Below are 26,844 nucleotides of genomic sequence, written 5' to 3' on the forward strand. Positions count from 1 at the left end.
CTCCGGGTGCTCCGGTTTCCTCCCACAGTCCAAAGATGTGCAGGTTAGGTGGATTGGCCATGCTAAATTGCCCTTAGTGTCCAAAATTGCCCTTGGTGTTGGGTGGGGTTACTGGGTTATGGGGATAGGGTGGAGGTGTGGGCTTGGGGAGGGTGTTCTTTCCAAGGGCCGGTGCAGACTCGATAGGCTGAATGGCCTCCTGCACTGTAAATTCTATGAAAAGCCCTGTCTTCATTCTGGAGTAGCGTCTCCCAGGAGTATCCAGTGCTGAGTAAAACAAGCATTTTGTTGCTGTTGCTCTTCACGAAGACCTCCATGTGCGAGGTGGATTTTCAGAAAGAGGAAGACAGCGGGAGTACCTTTAAGAAATGGATGTTTAAGCAATGTACCTTTAAGACATGGAGCAGCTCATATTACTGAAGTGATGTCAGAGGGTGGGGGGAGCTGAGTTCACTTCTGCTTTTAGTTTCAGTTTGAGATAGAGCAGCTGAAAAGTGCCTGGCTGGTTTGCTGAGAGCTGAATGAGAAAAATAACTTGGGTGTGTCTGTGTTTGCAGTGAGCTGGATCTGCTGTGATCTCTGCCAGGAAATACTATCTCTGAATCATTTGGGTGATTTAAAGTCTTTTGGAGGTTTGAAGGAACATTCTGAGGGATTATTTAGTGTTTATTATTTTCAGGGTTATCTTTGAAGTAAGGGGTGTTAAGGGATCCAATGTTTATTTAAGAAGGTTAAGTTGAATTCATGGAATAAACATTGTTTTGTGTTTAAAAACCCACGTGTCCATAATTGTAATACCACACCTGGAGAACAGGCCGTGTGCTTCAAAAGCAACAATATATTAAAGGGAGAGGTTGGTTGAACTCCATGATACATTTTGGGGTTCTGAAAACGCTGCTCCCATAACAAAAGGAACCGGCTAAACTCTGCCCTGATGTGTGTCTTGCCCTCTCCTCCTGTGAACCTGATTGGAGTGAGATCAGAGGACCAAGCAGGCTCCCCTTTCACATTAAAGGTCAGCAATCGTGGCTTGGGGTGCGAGGGCTGGCCGATGTGAGTTGCGAAGATTGGTCGACGTGTGTCGAGAAGGTCAGCCGGTTGGCAAAATTGGGTCCTGGGAAGAAAGTTTTTGAAAAACGCTTATCTAGATGGTAAAGGTCACGAGTTTGGAAGGTGCTGTCCATGGAGTCTTGGTGAGTAGTGGTCGTGCATCTTACATACAGCACACAGAGTGTTCCTCGGAGTCGCACACCATCCTGACTTGGAACTATATTCCGTTCCATGATAAACGGCAGGACCCTGAAAACTCCAAGGATCAGAGGGACCTTGGTGTGCATGTACACCCGTCCCTTAAGGTAGCAGAGCAGGTGGCTACAGTGATTAAGAAGGCACATGGTGCACTTGTCAGCCAGAAGAGCAGGAAGATTATGTTGGAACTGTATAAAATGTTGGTTAGGCCACAGCTAGAGTATTGTGTGCAGTTCTGGAATCCACATTATAGGAGGGATGTGATAGCACTGGGAAGGGGGCAGAGGGGATTCACCAGGATGTTGCCTGGGCTGGAGAGTTTTAGTTATGAAGAGTGATTGGATAGACTGGGGTTATTTTCCTTGGAGCAGAGGAGACTGAGGGGGGGTGGTGATTGAGATGTATAAAATGATGAAGGGCACAGATAGAGTAGACGGGAAGAAACCATTCCCCTTGGTGGAGTGGTCAATGAGCAGGGGGCATGGATTTAAGGTGAGGGGCAGGAGGTTTAGAGGGGATGTGAGGAAAAACCTTTTCACATAGAGGGTGGTGGGAGTCTGGAACTCGCTGCCTGAAAGGGTGGTGGAGGCAGAGACCCTCATAACATTTCAGAAGGATTTAGATGTGCATTTGCGACCCCAGGGCAGACACGGCCAAGTGCTGGGAATTGGGATTAAAATGGTTAGATGGATGTCTTTGACTGGCGCAGATGTGATGGGCCGAAGGGCCTTTACAGTGCTGTACGACTCTATGACTCTTTTGCTATCACTGGATCAACATCCTGGAACTCCTTTCCTTACAATTGTGTGTTAAGTGCCACTTCATAGCAGTGTTCATGGCATCGTTGTTAATGTAGGGAGTGGGAAGTGGCTAAGTTGGAGCCTGTTTCAATATTGTACTCAATGTAACCGTGAAAGGAACTCGCACATAACTTCAGTCCTGTGGCGAAGGAGGTCTGAGGAGGGGGAGGGGACACATTATAGAGAAAACTCATTTTACTAACTGTTGACACTTTCAAAACCCACCCACTGCTGCTCTAAGTTAAATTGAGCTTTCGCTGAGAACCCACCTTCACAGCTTCCAGTGAGCCCACCAAAATCACAATGCTGCCCCCCCTGTCCGGATTGGCAGAGTCCCGAGTGAAGCTGATGGTGCTGCCTAGGTGGCTCTTCCATTTGTTAATCTGCCACATGTTGAACCGCTCCCATGATTCGGAAAATGAAGCCTGCAATCTTCTCGTAGATGAGGAACATCAGGGCGGAGGTAAGAACCGTCTGCAGCAGCTTCGCCTCCAAGCCCTTGTACAGGCCCAGGAAACCCTGCCTCCTGTTTAGAATAATGCATAAAATAAAGACAAGGTTACCACAGCCAGCTACAAAAAGAGGACTTAAATCCCTGGGCTACGGACTAAAACCAATGGGAGATCAGCCGACTGTTGAGAAAGGAGGAATGGCTCATTGTCTCCTCAAACTCACAATCTTGACCTTGCACAGTCCGTGGACGTTAGCTCAGCTGGCCTGTGCTTCAGTGTCAAAGCGAAGATTCTTGCCACAGTGCCTGACCCATACATCTTCCCACTGCCCTCCCTGGGCTTTCCAATCTACTGCCATGTCCACACGATGGTGCTCACCCAGTTTAATACACACAATAAATATGGTAATTATTAATAACTCTGGGCTTGGCACCATTCCAAAATTTGCAGATATGCATTTGGCAAAAGTGGCAAATAACGAGGTTAGACGTTTGGTCACACAGAATTTGACTATTGCTGAGACATATTGTCCAATTTTTTCATCCAGCACACATCAGGACAAACACAAGATGCCAAACTTCAAACCACACAACAACTTAGACTACAGAGGAAAAGGACACTGATTGGTTGGCATGCTAACTCTGACTGGCTGCAGCGTAGCCATGGAGAAAGCAACGGACAACTTTAGGCTCCCCAAGCTTCTGGGTAATTCAAAAAAGGTGCAAGGCTTGAGCATGTCCCTTTTGTTTGGAGAGAATTGGACTCGATGGATGAATGTACAGGTAACAGATAAAGTAATCTGCTCCAGGTCTGCGGCAATGCAGTGACTGCGTGAGGGCTTTCGCTGCTATGCAGTAACTGCGGGGGTGATATTGCTGCTATGCAGTGACTGCAAGTGGTATTGCCGTATGCAGTGACTGCGTAAGTGGCATTGCCGCTATGCAGTGACTGCATGAGTGGTATTGCCGCAATGCAGTGACTGCATGAGTGGTATTGCCACTATGCAGTGACTGCATGAGTGGTATTGCCGCTATGCAGTGACTGCATGAGTGGTATTGTTGCTATGCAGTGACTGCATGAGTGGTATTGCTGCTATGCAATGACTGCATGAGTGGTATTGCTGCTATGCAGTAACTGGGGGAGTGGTATTTCTGCAATGCAGTAACTACGGGAGTGGTATTGCTGCTATGCAGTAACTGCATGAGGTATTGCTACTATGCAGTGACTGCACGAGTGGTATTGCTGCTATGCAGTGACTGCGGGGGTGCTAGGCACTGACTGCGTGAGTGGTATTGCCGCTATGCAGTGAATGCGTGAGTGGTATTGCTGCTATGCAGTGACTGCGTGAGTGGTATTGCTGCTATGCAGTGACTGCATGAGTGGAATTGCTGCTATGCAGTGACTGCGGAAGTGGTTACTGCTATGCAGTGACTGCGTGAGTGGCATTGCTGCTATGCAGTGGCTGCGTGACTGGTATTGCTGCTATGCAGTAACTGCGGGGGTGGTAATGCTGCTATGCAGTGACTGCGTGAGTGGTATTGCTGTTCTGCAGTGACTACATGAGTGGTATTTCTGCTATGCAGTGAATGCGTGAGTTGTGTTGCTGCTGTGCAGTGACTACGGGAATGGTATTGCTGCTATGCAGTGACAGCGGGGGTGGTATTGCTGCTAGCAGTGACTGCGTGAGTGGTATTGCTGCTAGCAGTGACTGCGTGAGTGGTATTGCTGCTAGCAGTGACTGCGTGAGTGGTATTGCTGCTATGCAGTGATTATGGGGGTGGTATTGTTGCTATGCAGTGACTGCGGGGGTGGGATTGCCGCTATGCCCTGACTGCGGGGGTGGTGTTGCTGCTATGCAGTGACTGCAGCGGTGGTATTGCTGCTGTGCAGTGACTGCAGGGGAGGTATTGCTGCTATGCAGTGACGGCATGAGAGGTATTGCTGCTATGCAGTGACTGCGTAAGTGGCATTGCCGTTATGCAGTGACTGCGTGAGTGGTATTGTTGCTATGTAGTGACATGCGGGGGTAGTATTGCTGCTATGCAGTGACTGCGGGGGAGGTATTGCTGCTATGCAGTGACTGCGTGAGTGGTATTGCTGCTATGCAGTGACTGCGTGAGTGGTATTGCTGCTATGCAGTGACAGCGGCGGTGGTATTGCTGCTGTGCAGTGACTGTGGGGGAGGTATTGCTGCTACGCAGTGACTGCGGCGGTGGTATTGCTGCTGTGCAGTGACTGCGGGGGAGGTATTGCTGCTATGCAGTGACTGCGTGAGTGGTATTGCTGCTATGCAGTGACTGCGTGAGTGGTATTGCTGCTATGCAGTGACTGCGTGAGTGGTATTGCTGCTATGCAGTGACAGCGGCGGTGGTATTGCTGCTGTGCAGTGACTGCGGCGGTGGTATTGCTGCTGTGCAGTGACTGCGGGGGAGGTATTGCTGCTATGCAGTGACTGCGGCGGTGGTATTGCTGCTATGCAGTGACTGCGGGGGAGGTATTGCTGCTATGCAGTGACTGCGGCGGTGGTATTGCTGCTATGCAGTGACTGCGGCGGTGGTATTGCTGCTATGCAGTGACTGCAGCGGTGGTATTGCTGCTATGCAGTGACTGCAGCGGTGGTATTGCTGCTATGCAGTGACAGCGGCGGTGGTATTGCTGCTGTGCAGTGACTGCGGCGGTGGTATTGCTGCTATGCAGTGACTGCAGCGGTGGTATTGCTGCTATGCAGTGACAGCGGCGGTGGTATTGCTGCTATGCAGTGACTGCAGCGGTGGTATTGCTGCTATGCAGTGACTGCAGCGGTGGTATTGCTGCTATGCAGTGACAGCGGCGGTGGTATTGCTGCTATGCAGTGACTGCGGCGGTGGTATTGCTGCTATGCAGTGACAGCGGCGGTGGTATTGCTGCTATGCAGTGACTGCGGCGGTGGTATTGCTGCTGTGCAGTGACTGTGTGAGTGGTATTGCTGCTATGCAGTGACTGCAGGGGAGGTATTGCTGCTATGCAGTGACTGCGGCGGTGGTATTGCTGCTGTGCAGTGACTGCGGCGGTGGTATTGCTGCTGTGCAGTGACTGCGGGGGAGGTATTGCTGCTATGCAGTGACTGCGGCGGTGGTATTGCTGCTGTGCAGTGACTGCGGGGGAGGTATTGCTGCTTTGCAGTGACTGCGGGGGAGGTATTGCCCCTATGCAGCGACTGGTATTTTCTACTAACTAGAATGCTGACATCGCTGAAGACCCAGGTTCCATCCCAGCCACGGGCCACTGTCCGTGTGGAGTTTGCACATTCTCCCCGTGTCTGCATGGGTCTCACCCCCACAACCCAAAAAGAATTGACCACGTTAAAATTATCCTTAATTGGAAAATAAAAATTGGGTACTCTTTGCAAAAAGGGAATGTTGACATCACTCCAAAAAGACCTTTTGCCGACCACACAATTGAGCAACGTTGTTTCTGAGTTTCAGTGCCTGTGTTATGCCAGCTACTCACGCCATTCATTCCAGGAATTGGCTGATCCAATCAAACAGCATGTTCCTTTGGTTGTTTGTGATGAGCCGAGCACAGACAGCATTTAACCAGCCCGCACTTGCAAAATCCAAAACAAAGAACAAGAATAAACAAAGAACAGAAAATTACAGCACAGGAACAGGCCCTCAGGCCCTCCCAGCCTGCGCCGATCCAGATCCTTTATCTAAACCTGTCCCCTATTTTCCAAGGTCTACTTCCCTCTGTTCCCTGCCCATTCATATATCTGTCTAGATGCATCGCAAATGATGCTATCGTGCCCGCCTCTACCACCTCCGCTGGCAAAGCGTTCCAGGCACCCACCACCCTCTGCGTAAAAAACCTTCCACGCACGTCTCCCTTAAACTTTCCCCCTCTCACCTTGAAATCGTGACCCCTTGTAATTGACACCCCCAATCTTGGAAAAAGCTTGTTGCTATCCCTGTCCATACCTCTCATAATTTTGTAGACAAGTATTCTAAATGAGTATTCTAGAATGAGTGTTCTAAAATGAGTATTCTAAAACTTATGGAATTGTGATTGCTATTCCCAAAGTAATCACCGACTGAAACTTCAGCCACCTGGCCGGGATCATTCCCCAATTCCAGGTCCAGTATGGCCCCTTCCTGAGTTGGACTATTTACATACTGCTCTAAAAAACTCTCCTGGATGCTCCTTACAAATTCTGCTCCATCTACGCCTCCAACACTACATGAGTCCCATTCAATGTTGGGGAAGTTAAAATCTCCCATCACAACCACCCTATTGCTCCTACATTGTTCTATCATCTGTCTACATATTTGTACCTCTACTTCACGCTCGCTTTTGGGAGGCCTGTAGTAAAGCCTGTAGTAAGCAATGTTACTGCACCCTTCCTTTCCCTTCTTTGAGGAAGTGACAAAGTTAATTGATGAGGGAAAGGCTGTAGATGTCATATACATGGACTTTAGTAAGGCGTTTGATAAGGTTTCCCATGGCAGGTTGATGGAAAAAGTGAAGTCGTATGGGGTTCAGGGTGTACTAGCTAGATGGATAAAGAACTGGCTGGGCAACAGGAGACAGAGAGTAGTGGTGGGAGGGAGTGTCTCAAAATGGAGAAGGGTGACTAGTGGTGTTCCACAGGGATCCGTGCTCGGACCACTGTTGTTTGTGATCTACATAAATGACCTGGAGGAAGGTATTGGTGGTCTGATTAGCAAGTTTGCAGATGATACTAAGATTGGTGGAGTTGCAGATAGCGAGGAGGACTGTCAGAGAATACAACAAAATATAGATAGATTGGAGAGTTGGGCAGAGAAATGGCAGATGGTGTTCAATCCAGGCAAATGCGAGGTGATGCATTTTGGAAGGTCAAATTGGAAGAGTCTTGGGGAAAATTGACCAGTAAAGCAACTCCTCCACCCCTTTCACCTCCCTCTCTATCCCTCCTGAAGTATCTATACCCTGGGATATTCAGTTGCCAGTCTTGCCCTTCCCTCAACCAAGTCTCAGTAATACCAATATCATATTCCCAGGTACTAATCCAAGCCCTAATTTCATCTGCCTTACCTGCTACACTTCTCGCATTAAAACAAATGCACCTCAGGCCACCTGTCCCTTTGCGATCATCATCTCTTCCCTGTCTACTCTTCCCCTTAGTCACATTGAGTTTATTATCTAGTACCTTATTGGCTTTAGTTGCTGCCTATTTACTGATCTCTAGCTTTCTAATCTGGTTCCCATCCCCCTGCCACATTAGTTTAAAACCTCCCCAACAGTGTTACCAAAAGCACCCCCTAGGACATTGGTTCTAGTCCTGCAATTAGATGGGATTCCACGATTGGGCAGCAATTGCCGAACAACCCTGAGTGCGTTTATAGCTGCACCAACAATCAATTGGAGATGATGAGTTGAGTTCGGAATGTGGCTCATTTCAAAGTCCCCATAGTCCCCGAGGACATCGGCCGCTCTATAGCGAGAGGGAGGAGAGCCAGAGGAAGAGAGACAGCTGACTGGTGGTGATGCAACTGGAGGTTCACCACACCTCAGGTGAGGGGCAAGGTTGAGAAGGCAGGGGGAAATTCCTGGATAACCTCAGCAGTTACGGGAATTGAACCCGTGCTGTTGCCGTCGCTCCGCATCACAAACCAGTCGTACAGCCCACTGAGTTAACCAAGTGTGACATACACAGTCTGTGTAATATAAATTGTGATGGTGTGAAATTTGGCATTCCTGTGTTTGCCCTGATGAGTGCAGGATGAAAAGCTTCGACAACCTGTCTCTCTTTTCTGAAATAATGAGGATAGTAACAGATTTCAGACAATTCATACCTCTTTAACCTGTGATTATCCCTGTCCAGTTGCTCCGTCTGGACCTGTAAAGACTTAATTACCTGCAAAGACTCGCATTCAAAGTATCGTCTTGCATCTTTGACTTTGTCTATAGATGTTTCTGGAATTGACCTCTTCATTCACCTAAGGAGTAGTGCTCCGAAAGCTAGTGATTCGAAACAAATCTGTTGGACTTTAACTTGGTATTGCAAGACTTCTTACTGTGCTCACCCCAGTCCAACGCTGGCATCTCCACATCATTTATATTAATGACAAACAATAGGAGACCCAGCACAGATCCCTGTGGTACCCCACTGGACACTGGCTTCCAGTCACTAAAGCAGCCGTCTGTCATCGCCTTCTGTTTCCTACAGATAAGTAAAATTTTGAATCCACCTCATCAAGTTACCCTGTATCCCATGTGCATTTGCCTCCTTTATAAGTCTCCAATGTGGGGTCTTGACAAAGGCTTTGCTGAAATCCATGTAAATTACATCAACTACACTACCCTTATCTACACAGCTGGTCACCTCCTCAAAAAATCCAATCAAATTTGTTAGGAATGACCCACCTCTGACAAAGCCATGCTGACCATCCCTAATCAAACCCTTCACCTCCATTAGTTTCCATTCTCTTCCCCCCCTCTCGGTGTTTACCAAAACTCTCTTCCACTGCCGACTCCTTCCTCAGTGACCGTGTCTCTCTGGATGCTATCAACACCTACTCTGAACCAATGCTCTGTTCCTTTGCTGCTCCCATTCCCATTCTCTCTGCATTGAGTTCTGCCACAGCTTTGTAATTCAATCTCCTCTGCCCTCTAACCTCTCCCTGATGTCCCCTTTTTTATACCATCTGCCCCTCCCCCCTTTTCCAACAGTGTGAATCCCATCACATCCATACCCTGCTTCAGTTTTGAAACTGATATGGATTCTCTCTCCGCCGATGTGGCCAGGCCTGAGCTTTTCCCGTACATTTGTTTATAAAAAATGTGCACACACCCCGAGCCAGTGCCTCACAGAACCCCGACCGTAGAGAAGGAGGCCATTCGACCCATCAAGTCTGCACTGACCGTCCGAAAGAGCGCCCTACCTCGGCCAACACACCCACCTTATCCCTGTAACCCCATCTAACCTGCACATCTTTGGACTGTGGAAGGCACCCGGAAGAAAACCACGCAGGCATGGGAGAGAACGTTCAAACTCCGCAGACAGTGACTCGGGTCCCTGGCGCGGTGAGGAAGCAGTGCTAACCACTATGCCAACCGTGCCGACAGCATTATTCTGCACTCATTAACCTACGCTTCACTCCATCCAAGGTCAAGCTATCCACCCTCAGGTGTTTTGCCCAGATCTGCTGAGAGTTTCCCAGTTAGGGTTCAACCAGGGTGTTGGAAAACTGAGGCAGGATCCCGAGTTCACTGAACATAACATAGAACAGACTCTTCAGCCCTCGATGTTGTGCCGAGCTTTGTCCGAAACCAAGATGAAGCTATCTCACTCCCTGTCATTCTGGTGTGCTCCATGTGCCTATCCAATAACCGCTTGACATAAAGTTCGCATTCATTAACCTTTTTTGGATTATTTCCTGCCCCTCCTCATGATATTGTCGCTCAGTGACCTAATTGTAAAAGATAAAAGCCAGCTCAGGTAGGCCGGGACTCACTTTACTCTCTGACTCAGGACGTCGACAATTCTTCGGAGGCTTCCCAGAATCCTGCTCTCTGCGCCCCTCTTGTGCTGTCCAAACTGGGGAAAGAGGACACATTGGGTTTATCAGTGTTCGAGGCCCCTGCCATTTCCCCCACTCCTCTCGGGGAATGATACTTCATCATAGCGGTCACTTTCTTGGTAGCGAGCCTCGACTGTGAGTTTTGGTGGGCAGAGGCCATCACATGAGGCACGTTTTGTCCAACACCGAGCAGGAGGATATCTGCATCACTGCGTCAGGAGCACCACACCCTATTCTTGCTCTGCCGAGAACTTTCACTGTTGCAATAGAACATAGAACATTACAGCACAGTACGGGCCCTTCGGCCCTCGATGTTGCGCCGACCTGTGAAACCATCTGAAGCCTATCTGACCTACACTATTCCATTTTCATCCATATGTCTATCCAGTGACCACTTAAATGCCCTTAAAGTTGGCGAGTCTACTACTGTTGCAGGCAGGGCGTTCCACACCCCTACTACTCTCTGAGTAAAGAAACTGCCTCTGACATCTGTCCTATATCTACCACCCCTCAATTTAAAGCTATGTCCCCTCGTGTTGGTCATCACCATCCGAGGAAAAAGACTCTCACTGTCTACCCTATCTAACCGTCTGACTATCTTATATGTCTCTATTAAGTTACCTCTCAGCCTTCTCCTCTCTAACGAAAACAACCTCAATTCCCTGAGCCTTTCTTCGTAAGACCTTCCCTCCATACCAGGCAACATCCTAGTAAATCTCCTCTGAACCTTCGCCAAAGCTTCCACATCCTTCCTATAATGTGGCGACCAGAACTGCACAATGAAGGAAAACATGGCTGCTGGATATAAGCACAACAGGAGTCCACAAACAAAGAGATGCTTGAGGGACAAGTATTGGCCAGGAAACTGGGGAGACTTCCATGATCTTTTCCAAGTTGAACCATAAGATGCTTTGCGGACAGTCAAAAGGGCATGCTTGATTTACTGCCTTATTAAACAGAAAAGCACCTCCGGTGGGGTGCGACCCGGGTGCTGGCCTAGATTTTGATCTCTGGAGTGAAACCTGAACCTATGACCTTTGACTCAGAGGTCAGGGTGCACCTGCACTGAGACCTTGCTCAGGCTTATTCACCACAACTGGGGTAGTCCCAGGGATACAGAGGCCCAGAGCTCTCCATTTTGAATTTTTAGGGTAAGCCAGAAATGTCTGGACTCGGAGGCGCAGATCATGTGACCTGGAGTCATGTGGTACATCACATGGTGGGGGTGGCCACCGTGAACAGCTGCTGCTTCTAGAATTTTCTCAGAGTTCAGATTTCAGCAACGGCAGCACCAATAAGGGGCCAAGGCAATAGGGCACTGCCAACTGAGGAACATTGGCTCACTTACCCGCAGTATGGACTGCACTGTCTGTAGGGGGTAGGTCACTGTGGTTGCGATGGCCTTGGCAATGGCTCCGATGATGAAGACTTCAAGTGAGAGAAGCTGATAATACAGAAAGAGAATATGCTGAAGCATGGTCACCACATGGCAAACCGGGCCCGAATTTAATCATCAGCCTCACACTGTACTCTGGGCACAGGCCCGAGACCTCACCCCAAAACCAGCCCAGTCTGCTCTCTGGGCAAAACCCTAGCCCCAGCTGGGGACACGCACAGCTCCACAGGCCCCAAACACAGAGCTTTCCCCAGGCAGCCCACTCAGATCCCAAGGTGGAGGCATTTTCTATTTTGGCATGTGACCAGAACACGAAGCCGGCTCAAATCTGGGACAATTTTGACAAGATTTCTCCCAGTCCTCCCTAAAAACACACACGTTGGCTGGGGAGGTTGGGGGAGGGAGGCAGGGAGGGAGCTTCCCAGGTGCTGGGCGATCCGATGAAGCATGGTTGATTGGCCATTTCTCAGAGGTGACTGACCATCAGAGCAGAGTCCGATTGCACTCTCACTGACTGCCCCTCTCAAAGATAATTCTCTGGCTCTCAGTCGGAAACAGAATCCTAAATTCCCGGGGGGAGGGGTCACCGAGCCTCCTTTTTCTTCTTCTTTAATGAGCCAGGCCAGCATTTATTGCCCATCCGTAATTGCCCTCGAACTGAGTGTCTTCCTCGGCCATTTCGGGGGCAGTTAAGAGTCAACCAGATTGCTGTGGGTCTGTAGTCACATGTAGGCCAGACCAGGTAAGGACGGCAGATTTCCTTCCCTAAAGGACATTAGTGAACAAAATGGGTTTTTAACAACAATCGATGGTAGTTTCATGGTCACCATTACCGAGACCAGGTTTATAGAATCATAGAATCCCGACAGTGCAGAAAGAGGCCATTCAGCCCATCAAGTCTCCACCGACCCTCCTGAAAAGCATTCTATCACGGCCCACTCCCCACTCCCCTTCCCTATCCCTGTAACACCACCTAACCTGCACATCTAGGGAAACTAACAGGCAATTTTAATCACGGCCAATCCACCTAAGAGCACGTCTTTGCTCCGTGGGAGGAAACCGGAGCAACTGAAGGAAACCCACGCAGACACGGGGAGAAAGTGCAGATTCCACACAGACAGCGACCCAGCGGGGAATCGAACCTGGGGCCCTGGTGCAGTGAGGCAGCAGTGCTGACCACCGTGCCACCCCATGAGACACGTTTCCGACCCTCGAGTCCTTACTTCAGTCCGTCCCCTCATCAAATGTCGCTTCAGGCCCTCGTAGAACATGAACTGGATGGCCGGATTGAAGACGAGGAGGAGAGATGGGATGGTGCTGCTCCACAGAGCCAGAACTCCTTCTTTCCTCACAATCTGGCTCATGGCATCTGGAACAGATGAAGGAGAAACCAACATCAGGAAGCAAGGCGCTGGAGGCCGGAGAAAGTTAATGGACAGTGCTGGGCACACCCAGCAGTGACCAGAAAGTTCAGAGGTCAGCTAGGGTTGTGTGGAAGATCGGGCATCACCCAACATGAGAAGTCACCCAAGAGGTCAACACACTGGCTAGGGTATCGGACCAGATCTCCAATTTATAATAGGAAACCATTTATTAAACAATATTCATACCACCTGGAACAAAGACACAAGAGATCGGAAAAAATACTAAAATACACACACCACACCTAATGAACTTTGACATAAAAACTAAACTAAACCCTAACAGCTGACGCTGACTCACTCCTTAAAAAAGGAAATGATAGGGCAGCACGGTGGCCTAGTGGTTAGCACAACCGCCTCACGGCGCTGAGGTCCCAGGTTCGAATCCCGGCTCTGGGTCACTGTCCGTGTGGAGTTTGCACATTCTCCCCGTGTCTGCGTGGGTTTCGCCCCCACAACCTAAAAATGTGCAGAGTAGGTGGATTGGCCATGCTAAATTGCCCCTTAATTGGAAAAAATAATTGGGTAATCTAAATTTTTTAAAAAAAGGAAATGATTGGCTTACATCTCAGGTGGAAACTCACCACCGTCCCCTGATAGTGAACCTGACCTTCTCCAAATACAGAGCTGTCATCAGGTCACCCAGCCAAGCAGAGGCCCTGGGCGGAGTGGGGGATCTCCAGCCAAACAGAATTCACCTCCGGTCTATCAACGAGGCAAAGGCGAGGACATCCTCCTTCACCCAGACTGTACCAATGTGGCCACCAGCAGGCATGGATCTGAATCTACCCGGAGGATCTGTTGGACAGGCCCAGAAGCCCATCAACTTGGGCAGGGTCAGAACATACGTGTACGGTTAGACAGCCCAGGGGAGCAGCGCTCACACTGATACTCAAACCCAGAGAAGACGCCGCGCACTGCTAGCCCTGGTCAGCTGGGTCCCATGCAAGACCTTGAATTTAATCAGATTGACCAGAGCACAAGAGCTGACCATGAAGGCCTCACTCCAATGGAACCCAATGCACCTCCCATTTCATCCTCACCTCACTCAACAAACAGAATCCGCTGTAGGACATGGCCGTATATGCCCAAAATAGTCCCTTCGTCAGGCCTGGCCAGAGACAGAATCCTCTTCAACAGGGAAGAGGGCCAAAGGTGCCAAAGGAAAGGCGTAAAAGTTGTGAGAAAAATCGTGTATTTGAAAAGAGTGGAGCCAGGTAGTTGAAATTTCTCAGCCAACTATTTAAAACTGCGAACTGCCCGTCCACTAACAGGTCCCCAAACCTGTCCAGACTCTTCCCCTCCCGAGACTTAAATGTCAAATCGGTTAGCCAGTTCGTTATCCAACTGGCCAAATCTCCCACTATCCCATGCCTCCTTACTTTCTGCATAAGCCTACCATGGAGAACCTTATCAAATGCCTTACTAAAATCCGTGTACACTACATCCACTGCTTTACCTTCATCTACCTGCTTGGTCACCTCCTCAAAGAAATCAAATAAGACTTGTAAGGCAAGACCTACCCCTCACAAATCCGTGCTGACTATCCCTAATCAAGCAGTGCCTTTCCAGGTGCTCAGAAATCGTATCCCTCAGGACCCTTTCCATTACTTTGCCTATCACCGAAGTAATACTAACTGGCCTGTAATTCCCAGGGTTATCCCTATTCCCTTTTTTGAACAGGGGCACAACATTCGCCACTCTCCAATCCTCTGGTACCACCCCTGTTGACAGCGAAGACGAAAAGATCATTGCCAACAGCTCTGCAATTTCATCTCTTGCTTCCCATAGAATCCTTGGATATATCCCGTCAGGCCCGGGGTACTTGTCTATCCTCAGGTTTTTCAAAATGCCCAACACATCTTCCTTCCTAACAAGTATCTCCTCAAGCTCACCAGTCTGTTTCACACTGTCCTCTCCAACAATATGGCCCCTCTCATTCGTAAATACTGAAGAAAAGTGCTCCTCCTATCTCTTCAGACTCGATACACAATCTCCAGCTACTGTCCTTAATCAGACCTACCCTCGCTCTAGTCATTCAATTGTGTCCTTCCCTGACAGCCTATGTTCCCAACTTATGCATTTCAGTTCTTGTCTGACAGCATCGTATTTACCCTTCCCCCAATTGTAAACCTTGCCCTGTTGCACGCACCTATCCTTCTCCATTACTAAAGTGAAAGTCACAGAATTGTGGTTACTATCTCCAAAATGCTCCCCCACTAACAAATCTATCACTTGCCCTGGTTCATTACCAAGTACCAAATCCAATATGGCCTCCCCTCTGGTTGGACAATCCACATACTGTGTTAGAAAAGCTTCCTGGACACACTGCACAAACACGACCCCATTCAAACTATTTGATCTAAAGAGTTTCCACTCAATATTTGGGAAGTTGAAGTCACCCATGACTACTACCCTGTGACTTCTGCACCTTTCCAAAATCTGTTTCCCAATCTGTTCCTCCACATCTCTGCTGCTATTGGGGGGCCTATAGAAAACTCCCAACAAGGTGACTGCTCCTTTCCTATTTCTGACTTCAACCCATATTGCCTCAGTCGGCAGATCCTCCTCAAACTGCCTTTCTGCTGCTGTTATACTATCTCTAATTAACAATGCAGCCCCCACCTCTTTTACCATCCTCCCTAATCTTGTTGAAACATCTATAACCAGGAACCCCCAACAACCATTTCTGCCCCTCTTCTATCCAAGTTTCCGTGACGGCCACCATATCGTAGTCCCAAGTACCGATCCATGCCTTAAGTTCACCCACCTTATTCCTGATGCTTCTTGCGTTGAAGTATACACACTTCAACCCATCTCTGTGCCTGTATGTACTCTCTTTTGTCAGTGTTACCTTCCCCACTGCCTCACTACGCGCTTTGACATTCTGAACATCGGCTACCTTAGTTGCTGGACTACAAGACCGGCTCCCCTGCCAAATTAGTTTAAACCCTCCCGAAGAGTACTAGAAAACCTCCCTCCCAGGATATTGGTGCCCCTCTGGTTCAGATGCAACCCGTCCTGCTTGTACAGGTCCCACCTTCCCCAGAATGCGCTCCAATTATCCAAACACCTGAAGCCCTCCCTCCGACACAATTCCTGCAGCCACGTGTTCAACTGCACTCTCTCCCTATTCCTAGCCTCGCTATCACGTGGCACCGGCAACAAACCAGAGATGACAACTCTGTCTGTCCTGGCTTTTAACTTCCAGCCGAACTCCCTAAACTCGTTTATTACATCCACACCCCTTTTCATACCTATGTCATTGGTACCAATGTGCACCACGACTTCTGGCTGCTCCCCCTCCCCCTTCAGGATCCTGAAGACACGATCCGAGACATCCCTGGCCCTGGCACCCAGGAGGCAACATACCTTCCAGGAGTCTCGCTCGCGACCACAGAATCTTCTATCTATTCCCCTAACCATTGAGTCTCCTATCACTATTACTTTCCTATTCTCCCCCCTTCCCTTCTGAGCCATTTAATTAATTAACAAGCTCCAGCTGCAAGTAGCTACAAGTAGAACCTTTGTTTAAAGCTGATTAAAAATTCACCTTCTTCTGAACCAAACAGCAACTTTTAAGTTAATTAACTAAATAAAAGAAAGACTAGATTTTAGATAAAAATGAACCCTCAGTCACCAAACTCTCACTATTGCACTCAAATGCACCCAAATTCAGCACTCCCTCAGTCACCAAACTCTCACTATTGCACTCAAATGCACCCAAATTCAGCACTCCCTCAGTCACCAAACTCTCACTATAGCACTCAAATGCACCCAAATTCAGCACTCAGTGATTGTTGATAATGGAGACTGGCGAAGACAGGGAAAGGAGCTTGTAATGCTGTGTAACCGAGGCCACCAATGGATCGGAGCAGAATCAAATGGGAGAAAGGCAACGGTGCAGTAATTACTGCACAGAGAGAAGAGGCATTGCAGGAGCTCGCTTCCATTTGTTGCCAAGGGCAGCACGGTAGCATTGTGGATAGCGCAATTGCTTCACAGCTATTAGGACAATTTAGCATGGCCAATCCACCTAACCTGCATGTCTTTGGACGGTGGGAGGAAATCGGAGAACCCGGGAGGAAACCCACGCAGACACGGGGAGAACGTGCAGACTCCGCACAGACAGTGACCCAGCAGGGAATCGAACCTGGGACCATGGCGCTGTGAAGCCACTGTGATACCGTGCTGCCCTATCGTCAGAACATCTACTGCCCGGAAAAACAAAACATTGGAGAGGGCCAAGCCTCCGGACCCATGGAGAGGGCCAAGCCACCGGACGCATGGAGAGGGCCAAGCCTCCGGACCCATGGAGAGGGCCAAGCCACTGGACCCATGGAGAGGGCCAAGCCTCCGGACCCATGGAGAGGGCCAAGCCACTGGACCCATGGAGAGAGCCAAGTCACCGGACCCAGCCACCGGACCCATGGAGAGGGCCAAGTCACCGGACCCAGCCACCGGACCCATGGAGAGGGCCAAGTCACCGGACCCATGGAGAGGGCCAAGCCACCGGTCCCATGGAGAGGGCCAAGCCACCGGTCCCATGGAGAGGGCCAAGCCACCGGTCCCATGGAGAGGGCCAAGCCACCGGTCCCATGGAGAGGGCCAAGTCACCGGTCCCATGGAGAGGGCCAAGCCACCGGTCCCATGGAGAGGGCCAAGCCACTGGACCCATGGAGAGGGCCAAGCCACCGGACCCATGGAGAGGGCCAAGCCACCGGTCCCATGGAGAGGGCCAAGCCACCGGACCCACGGAGAGGGCCAAGCCACCGGACCCACGGGGAGGGCCAAGCCACCGGACCCATGGAGAGGGCCAAGCCACCGGACCCATGGAGAGAGCCAAGCCACCTGACCCATGGATAGGGCCAAGCCACCGGACCCATGGAGAGAGCCAAGCCACCTGACCCATGGATAGGGCCAAGCCACCGGACCCATGGAGAGAGCCAAGCCACCGGACCCATGGAGAGGGCCAAGCCACCTGACCCATGGATAGGGCCAAGCCACCGGACCCATGGAGAGAGCCAAGCCACCGGACCCATGGAGAGAGCCAAGCCACCGGTCCCATGGAGAGGGCCAAGCCACCGGACCCAGCCACCGGACCCATGGAGAGGGCCAAGCCACCGGACCCATGGAGAGGGCCAAGCCACCGGACCCATGGAGAGGGCCAAGCCACCGGACCCATGGAGAGGGCCAAGTCACCGGTCCCATGGAGAGGGCCAAGCCACCGGACCCATGGAGAGGGCCAAGTCACCGGACCCAGCCACCGGACCCATGGAGAGGGCCAAGCCACCGGACCCAGCCACCGGACCCAGGGAGAGGGCCAAGCCACCGGACCCAGCCACCTGATCCACAGAGAGGGCCAAGCCACCGGACCCATGGATTCTGGGGGTCCTACTTGCCCAAATAAAGGAGGAGATTAATTTATTGACCTTAACAAAAACAATTTTAGGAGAAAAATAAAGATCTTGGGAGCACACCCTACCGGCCCAGGATAAGGTCAAGTCACCGTAGTCCTTAGGTTACTTTTCCCCTTTCAGGGAGAGAGCTGACTGGCGGTGATTTAACCTGAGGGTCACCACACCTCAGGCAAGGGGCAAGGTTGAGAAGGCGGGGCGTTCATGAATAACCTCAGCCGGTAGGGGGAATTGAACCCACACTGCTGGTCTCGCTCCACATCACAAAACAGAGGTTTTGCCCACTGAGCTAAACCAGCCCCCACCAAGGACAGGTGGAGGTTGTCCCGCCTCTGCAAGTCTGTTTTCATCCTGAAGTTAAATTAATGAAGTGAGGCCCAGTTGCTGGCCACCCGGACCCCCAGACTGTGAAAGCGGTCTTAGTGAAAAGGGAGTGTCCCCAGTTGGTCTCCCCTCCCAGGGTGGTTGACCAGGAAACATCTCACTCTTGTCTAAGTTCAACTTGTGTCCAGAAAAGGAGCCAAAAGTACGAAGGAACATCATTATCTTGTCCATAGAGGATACTGGATCCGTAATATGGATAAGTAAATCGTCAAGGGACACCCATGCTCCACCCCTCTCTGATTAATCCTCCTCCACTAATACAGGACCTCAGCGCTATAGTGAGTGGCTCTATGGCCAGGGCAAACAGGAGTGGGGCAGTGGACGCCCTGCCTTGTACTCCTATTCAAAGGAAAATAATCAGAGTTCAGGATATGTGGGCTTTATACAACAAGACGAATCCAAGAAATAAATTTATAGCCAAAGCCAAGCCTCAAGAATCTCAAATAAATGCTCCCACTCCAAACTATCAAATGCCTTTTCAGCATCCAGAGATACAATCACCTCCCTCTCGGTATCGCGGAGGGGAAAAGGACAATGTTTAACAGCGCCGTCAACTGGACATCAATTGTCAGCCCTTTACGAAGCCCGTCTGATCCTTCAAGGTTATATTTGGGAGGCAAGGCTCGAGCTGACGGGCCAATACCTTAGTGACGAGCGGGACGTCCGCATTCAACTGTGAAATAGGACGGAACGAACTACACTCTGTCGGGTATTTGTCCCTCTTTAAGAAGCAGAGAGAAGAGAGGCCTGCGTTAGGTGGACGGCAGCGATCCCCGGGATAGGGAATCATTGAACATGTCCAGAATTAAAGGCACCAGCAGCTCCGAGAGCTTCTTATAGAACTCAATCGGAAATCCATCCGGACCAGGGATTTTGCCAGATCACATCAACCCAGATCACATCATTTTAAAATTTCACCAGAGTGTCACGGGGATTCCCTCTCCGCCTTGACAGTCGGATAGGTAGGCCGTCCAAAACGTCAGACATGACCGATCCATCCAGAGGAGGCTCCGATCTATAAAGATCACGGTAAAAAGATTCAGAAGCTGCATTAACTCGAGGAGAGGTGGAAACAAGGTCACCACTCGAATTGCGGATGTGTCTGATCTGCCGGGCGGCCTCCTACCGTTCCAGCTGGTGGACATGAAGCCGACTGGCCGTCTCCCGGTATTCAGAAAACGTGTCCCACGAGTGTCGCAACTGACTTCGCCCCCTGCTAATCGGAGGAGGAGTTTATAGAATGTATCCGTGATAGTTTCCCTACTATCCCTATAGTTTCCCTATAGTGGAACCTACGAGGGAACAAGCAGTCCTAGATCTTGTCCTGTGTAATGAGACAGGATTGATTCATGATCTCATAGTTAGGGATCCTCTCGGAAGGAGCGATCACAATATGGTGGAATTTAAAATACAGATGGAGGGTGAGAAGATAAAATCAAATACTAGTGTTTTGAGCTTAAACAAAGGAGATTACAATGGGATGAGAGAAGAACTAGTTAAGGTAGACTGGGAGCAAAGACTTTATGGTGGAACAGTTGAGGAACAGTGGAGAACCTTCCAAGCGATTTTTCACAGTGCTCATCAAAGGTTTATACCAACAAAAAGGAAGGGCCGTAGAAAGAGGGAAAATCGACCGTGGATATCGAAGGAAATAAGGGAAAGTATCAAATTGAAGGAAAAGCATACAAAGTGGCAAAGATTAGTGGGAGGCTAGAGGACTGGGAAATCTTTAGGGGGCAACAGAAAGCTACTAAAAAAGCTATAAAGAAGAGTAAGATAGATTATGAGAGTAAACTTGCTCAGAATATAAATACAGACAGTAAAAGTTTCTACAAATATATAAAACAAAAAAGAGTGGCTAAGGTAAATATTGGTCCTTTAGAGGAGGAGAAGGGAGTTTTAATAATGGGAGATGAGGAAATGGCTGAGGAACTGAACAGGTTTTTTGGGTCAGTCTTCACAGTGGAAGACAGAAATAACATGCCTGTGACTGATAGAAATGAGGCTATGACAGGTGAGGACCTTGAGAGGATTGTTATCACTAAGGAGGTAGTGATGGGCAAGCTAATGGGGCTAAAGGTGGACAAGTCTCCTGGACCTGATGGAATGCATCCCAGAGTGCTAAAGGAGATGGCTAGAGAAATTGCAAATGCACTTGTAAATTTGAATTTACCAAAATTCACTAGACTCTGGGGTGGTCTCGGTGGATTGGAAATTAGCAAACGTGACACCACTGTTTAAAAAAGAGGTAGGCAGAGAGCGGGTAATTATAGGCCAGTGAGCTTAAATGGGGAAGATGCTGGAACCTATCATCAAGGAAGAAATAGCGAGGCATCTGGATAGAAATTCTCCCATTGGGCAGATGCAGCATGGGTTCATAAAGGGCAGGTCGTGCCTAACTAATTTAGTGGAATTTTTTGAGGACATTACCAGTGCAGTAGATAATGGGGAGCCAATGGATGTGGTATATCTGGATTTCCAGAAAGCCTTTGACAAGGTGCCACACAAAAGGTTGCTGCATTAGATAAAGATGCATGGCATTAAGGGTAAAGTAGTAGCATGGATAGAGGATTGGTTAATTAATAGAATGCAAAGAGTGGGAATTAATGGGTGTTTCTCTGGTTGGCAATCAGTGGCTAGTGGTGTCCCTCAAGGATCAGTGTTGGGCCCACAATTGTTCACAATTTACATAGATGATTTGGAGTTGGGGGCCAAGGGCAATGTGTCCAAGTTTGCAGATGACACTAAGATGAGTGGTAAAGCGAAAAGTGCAGAGGGTACTGGAAGTCTGCAGAGGGATTTGGATCTGGTCTGGCAGATGGAATGCAATGTTGACAAATATGAGGTTATCCATTTTGGTAGGAATAACAGCAAACGGGATTATTATTTAAATGATAAAATATTAATGCATGCCGCTGCGCAGAGAGACCTGGGTGTGCTAGTGCATCAGTCACAAAAAGTTGGTTTACAGGTGCAACAAGTGATTAAGAAGACAAATGGAATTTTGTCCTTCATTGCTAGAGGGATGGAGTTTAAGACTAGGGAGGTTATGTTGCAATTGTATAAAGTGTTAGTGAGGCCACACCTGGAGTATTGTGTTCAGTTTTGGTCTCCTTACTTGAGAAAGGACGTACTGGCACTGGAGGGTGTGCAGAGGAGATTCACTAGGTTAATCCCAGAGCTGAAGGAGTTGGATTACGAGGAGAGGTTGAGTAGACTGGGACTGTACTCGTTGGAATTTAGAAGGATGCGGGGGTATCTTATAGAAACATTTAAAATTATGAAGGGAATAGATAGGATAGATGCAGGCAGGTTGTTTCCACTGGTGGATGAAAGCAGAACTAGGGGGCATAGCTTCAAAATAAGGGAAAGTATATTTAGGACTGAGTTTAGAAGGAACTTTTTCACTCAAAGGGTTGTGAATCTATGGAATTCCTTGCACAGTGAAGCAGTTGAGGGTCCTTCATTAAATGTTTTTAAGGTAAATATAGATAGTTTTTTGAAGAATAAAGGGATTAAGGGTTCTGGTGTTCAGGCCGGAAAGTGGAGCTGAGTTCACAAAAGATCAGCCATGATCTCATTGAATGGTGGAGCAGGCTCAAGGGGCCGGATCATAGATCATAGAATTTACAGTGCAGAAGGAGGCCATTCGGCCCATCGAGTCTGCACCGGCTCTTGGAAAGAGCACCCTACCCAAATTCAACACATCCACCCTATCCCAATAACCCAGTAACCCCACCCAACACTAAGGGCAATTTTGGACACTAAGGGCAATTTATCATGGCCAATCCACCTAACCTGCACATCTTTGGACTGTGGGAGGAAACCGGAGTACCCGGAGGAAACCCACGCACATACGGGGAGGATGTGCAGACTCCGCACAGACAGTGACCCAAGCCGGAATCGAACCTGGGACCCTGGAGCTGTGAAGCCATTGTGCTATCCACAATGCTACCGTGCTGCCTACTCCTGCTCCTAGTTCTTATGTTCAAACTATGGCTGCAACTTTTTTCTTGTTTGCCAGTAACTCCTTGATGATCAAGTGAGTACTGGTGGTCTCCGCAAAAATGGAGTCCGCCAACCTCTGCTGCTCCACCCTCGCTGTCCTCACCAAATGCGCTCTATACGAGGTAATCTCCGTCCGTCTGTCCATTACCCCCCTCTCTCTAAGGACCACCTCGAGGGCCTCCCACATTGTGGAAGGTGAGACTGACTCGGGTTTTGTAAAATTTTATATAATCCTCAATGACAGTGGACACGTGCTCACCAAATTTCTGACCCGCTAATAGTGCTGGGTCTTACCTCCGGGATGTGGGTGGGGTCAGCAGACCCTCGTGACAAAACAACAAAATGCAGGGAAGGGTGCGAGGTCACAGTCGCTGAGTACTCAGCTGCCATAACTGGAGGGAGGAGACCCCAATCCCGAAAATGCTACCTTCCAGTGAGCTTGGAGAGGCCTCAGTCTCCGCTGAAGAACTTCTGCTCTCAGCCTCCTTACCCTCAAGGTTTGGGGCATTTCAGACACACGAGATCCTTTTACAATAATTGCGTGAGTTTTGGAGGAAAAATAATCGGTGGTACTAAGAAAAGGGGCAGAAGGTAGAGCATTGCAGCGAGAGCCAGCTTGTGCGTCTCTTAAACCTCCGGTAGTACCACTTATTAATAAGGTTAACACTCAGTGGCTTACAGATGCATTCACAATGTCCTTGGCGAGAAGCTTTCAGTCTGAGAAACACAACTCTTTTCCTCAGAACACAGAGCAGAGCTCTAAAAACTAAAAACAGACACAGGGCAGGGCTGAAACCAAAATTAAACACAGACCCAGACCCTCCCATGAGTGACACACAGCCTGCGCAGCTATTAACACCTTAACCCTTGACTACAACAGACACATAACACAACCTGTATTAAAATTTTCAACACTCATCGTACACCTGAAACAAAGCAGTGAGCCAGAAACAGAAAATGGTGCAAGCAGCAGGTCAGGCAGACGAGCGTCCCTGTAACAGAAATCACTCCATTAAGAAATGGAGAGTTGACGAACATCAGAAAACAATTCAAGGGCAGGAACTGGAGGTTTGGGAAACCTTGTGGTGACATGGCAACAGAGTGCTTACCCAGAATGCCTGTATAGTTGGTCTGTTGGACGTCCTCATTCTGGAGAATTGACCCCTGCAGTTTGAGTCGGGTATTCACTACCCAGAGAGGAGTGGTAACAAGAACATTGACAACACCTGGAACACAAAACAAACCCCATTGAACAGCTGGACAGACACGGCCACAGCAGAGATCAGGGACCCCCTGTTAATACTGACAAACTCCCCGGGGACCCTCCTGTAAATACAGACACACTCCCCGGAAACGCCCTGTAAATACTGACACACTCCGCGGGGACCCCCTGTAAATACTGACACACTCACCGGTAACTCGCTGTAAATACTGACACACTCCCCGGAGACCCTCCTGTAAATACTGACACATTCACAGGAGACCCTCCTGTAAATACTGACACACTCACCGGGGACTCCCTGTAAATACTGACACACTCCCCGGAGACCCTCCTGTAAATACTGACACACTCACCGGGGACCCCCTGTAAATACTGACACACTCCCGGGGACCCCTTATGAATACTGACACACTCCCCGGGGACACTCCTGTTAACACTGACACACTCCCCAGGTACCCTCTGTAAATACTGACACACTCCCCGGGTAACCGCTGTAAATACTGACACACTCCCCGGGGACCCACTGTAAATACTGACACACACCCCGGGGACTCCCTGTAAATACTGACAAACTCCCCAGGGACCCCCTGTAAATACTGACACACTCCCCGGGGACCCACTGTAAATACTGACACACTCCCCGGGGACTCCCTGTAAATACTGACACACTCCCCAGGGACCCCCTGTAAATACTGACACACTCCCCAGGGACCCCCTGTAAATACTGACACACTCCCCGGGGACCGCCTGTAAATACTGACACACTCCCCGGGTACTCCCTGTAAATACTGACACACTCCCCGGGGACTCCACTGTAAATACTGACACACTCCCCGGGTACCCTCTGTAAATACTGACACACTCCCCGGGGACCCACTGTAAATACTGACACACTCCCCGGGGACCGCCTGTAAATACTGACACACTCCCCGGGGACCCCCTGTAAATACTGACACACTCCGCGGGAACACCCTGTAAATACTGACACACTACCAGGGGACCCCCTGTAAATACTGCCGCACTCCCCGGAGACCCCCTGTAAATACTGACACACTCCCCGGGACCCCCTGTAAATACTGACACACTCCCCGGGGACCCCTGTAAATACTGACACACTCCCCGGGGATCCCCTGTAAAGACTGACACACTCCGCGGGAACACCCTGTAAATACTGACACACTACCAGAGGACCCCCTGTAAATACTGACACATTCACCGGAGACCCTCCTGTAAATACTGACACACTCACCGGGGACTCCCTATAAATACTGACACACTCACCGGGGACTCCCTGTAAATACTGACACACTCCCCGGAGACCCTCCTGTAAATACTGACACACTCCCCGGGGACCCTCCAGTAAATACTGACACACTCCCCGGGGACCCCCTGTAAATACTGACCCCTGCTCGGGGTCCCCCCTGTAAATACTGACACACTCCCCGGGAACCCCCTGTAAATACTGACACACTACCTGGGACCCCCTGTAAATACTGACACACTCCCCGGGGACCCTCCTGTAAATACTGACACACTCCCCGGGGACCATCCTGTAAATACTGACACACTCCCCGGGGACCCTCCTGTAAATACTGACACACTCCCCGGGGACCCTCCTGTAAATTCTGACACACTCCCCGGGGACCCTCCTGTAAATACTGACACACTCCCCGGAGACCCTCCTGTAAATACTGACACACTCACCGGGGACCCCCTGTAAATACTGACACACTCCCGGGGACCCTCCTGTTAACACTGACACACTCCCCAGGTACCCTCTGTAAATACTGACACACTCCCCGGGTAACCGCTGTAAATACTGACACACTCCCCGGGGACCCACTGTAAATACTGACACACTCCCCGGGGAACACCTGTAAATACTGACACACTTCCCGGGGACCCCCTGTAAATACTGACACACTCCGCGGGAACACCCTGTAAATACTGACACACTACCAGAGGACCCCCTGTAAATACTGCCGCACTCCCCGGAGACCCCCTGTAAATACTGACACACTCCCCGGAGACCCCCTGTAAATACTGACACACTCCCCGGGACCCCCTGTAAATACTGACACACTCCCCGGGGACCCCTGTAAATACTGACACACTCCCCGGGGACACCCTGTAAAGACTGACACACTCCGCGGGAACACCCTGTAAATACTGACACACTCCCCGGAGACTCCCTGTAAATACTGACACACTCCCCGGAGACCCTCCTGTAAATACTGACACACTCCCCGGGGACCCTCCAGTAAATACTGACACACTCCCCGGGGACCTCCTGTAAATACTGACCCCTGCTCGGGGTCCCCCTGTAAATACTGACACACTCCCCGGGAACCCCCTGTAAATACTGACACACTACCTGGGACCCCCTGTAAATACTGACACACTCCCCGGGGACCCTCCTGTAAATACTGACACACTCCCCGGGGACCCTCCTGTAAATACTGACACACTCCCCGGGGACCCTCCTGTAAATACTGACACACTCCCCGGGGACCCTCCTGTAAATACTGACACACTCCCCGGGGACCCTCCTGTAAATACTGACACACTCACCGGGGACTCCCTGTAAATACTGACACACTCCCCGGGAACCCCCTGTAAATACTGACACACTACCTGGGACCCCCTGTAAATACTGACACACTCCCCGGGGACCCTCCTGTAAATACTGACACACTCCCCGGGGACCATCCTGTAAATACTGACACACTCCCCGGGGACTCTCCTGTAAATACTGACACACTCCCCGGGGACCCTCCTGTAAATACTGACACACTCCCCGGGGACCCTCCTGTAAATACTGACACACTCCCCGGGGACCCTCCTGTAAATACTGACACACTCCCCAGGGACCCCCTGTAAATACTGACACACTCCCCGGGGACACTCCTGTAAATACTGACATGCTCCCCGGGGACCCCCTGTAAATACTGACAC

At 49.9% G+C, this 26,844-nt stretch overlaps 1 protein-coding gene across 1 annotated transcript in view; it reads right to left on the reverse strand.

The window, feature by feature from the left end:
- Window positions 1–776: 776 nt before the first annotated feature.
- LOC119956634 (peroxisomal membrane protein PMP34-like) overlaps window positions 777–26,844 on the reverse strand; it is a 40,500-nt gene continuing 14,432 nt past the window's right edge. The window contains exons 3-7 of the mRNA XM_038783974.1: window positions 23,777–23,893; window positions 12,661–12,806; window positions 11,390–11,485; window positions 9,976–10,058; window positions 777–2,574 (exon numbers count right to left, since the gene is read on the reverse strand). Of these exons, the coding sequence (XP_038639902.1) occupies window positions 2,427–2,574; window positions 9,976–10,058; window positions 11,390–11,485; window positions 12,661–12,806; window positions 23,777–23,893 (590 nt within the window). The 3' untranslated portion in view covers window positions 777–2,426. The remainder of the gene's footprint in view (window positions 2,575–9,975; window positions 10,059–11,389; window positions 11,486–12,660; window positions 12,807–23,776; window positions 23,894–26,844) is intronic.

This window comes from Scyliorhinus canicula, chromosome 23 (assembly GCF_902713615.1).
Source record: "Scyliorhinus canicula chromosome 23, sScyCan1.1, whole genome shotgun sequence".
NCBI classification, from domain to species: domain Eukaryota; kingdom Metazoa; phylum Chordata; class Chondrichthyes; order Carcharhiniformes; family Scyliorhinidae; genus Scyliorhinus; species Scyliorhinus canicula.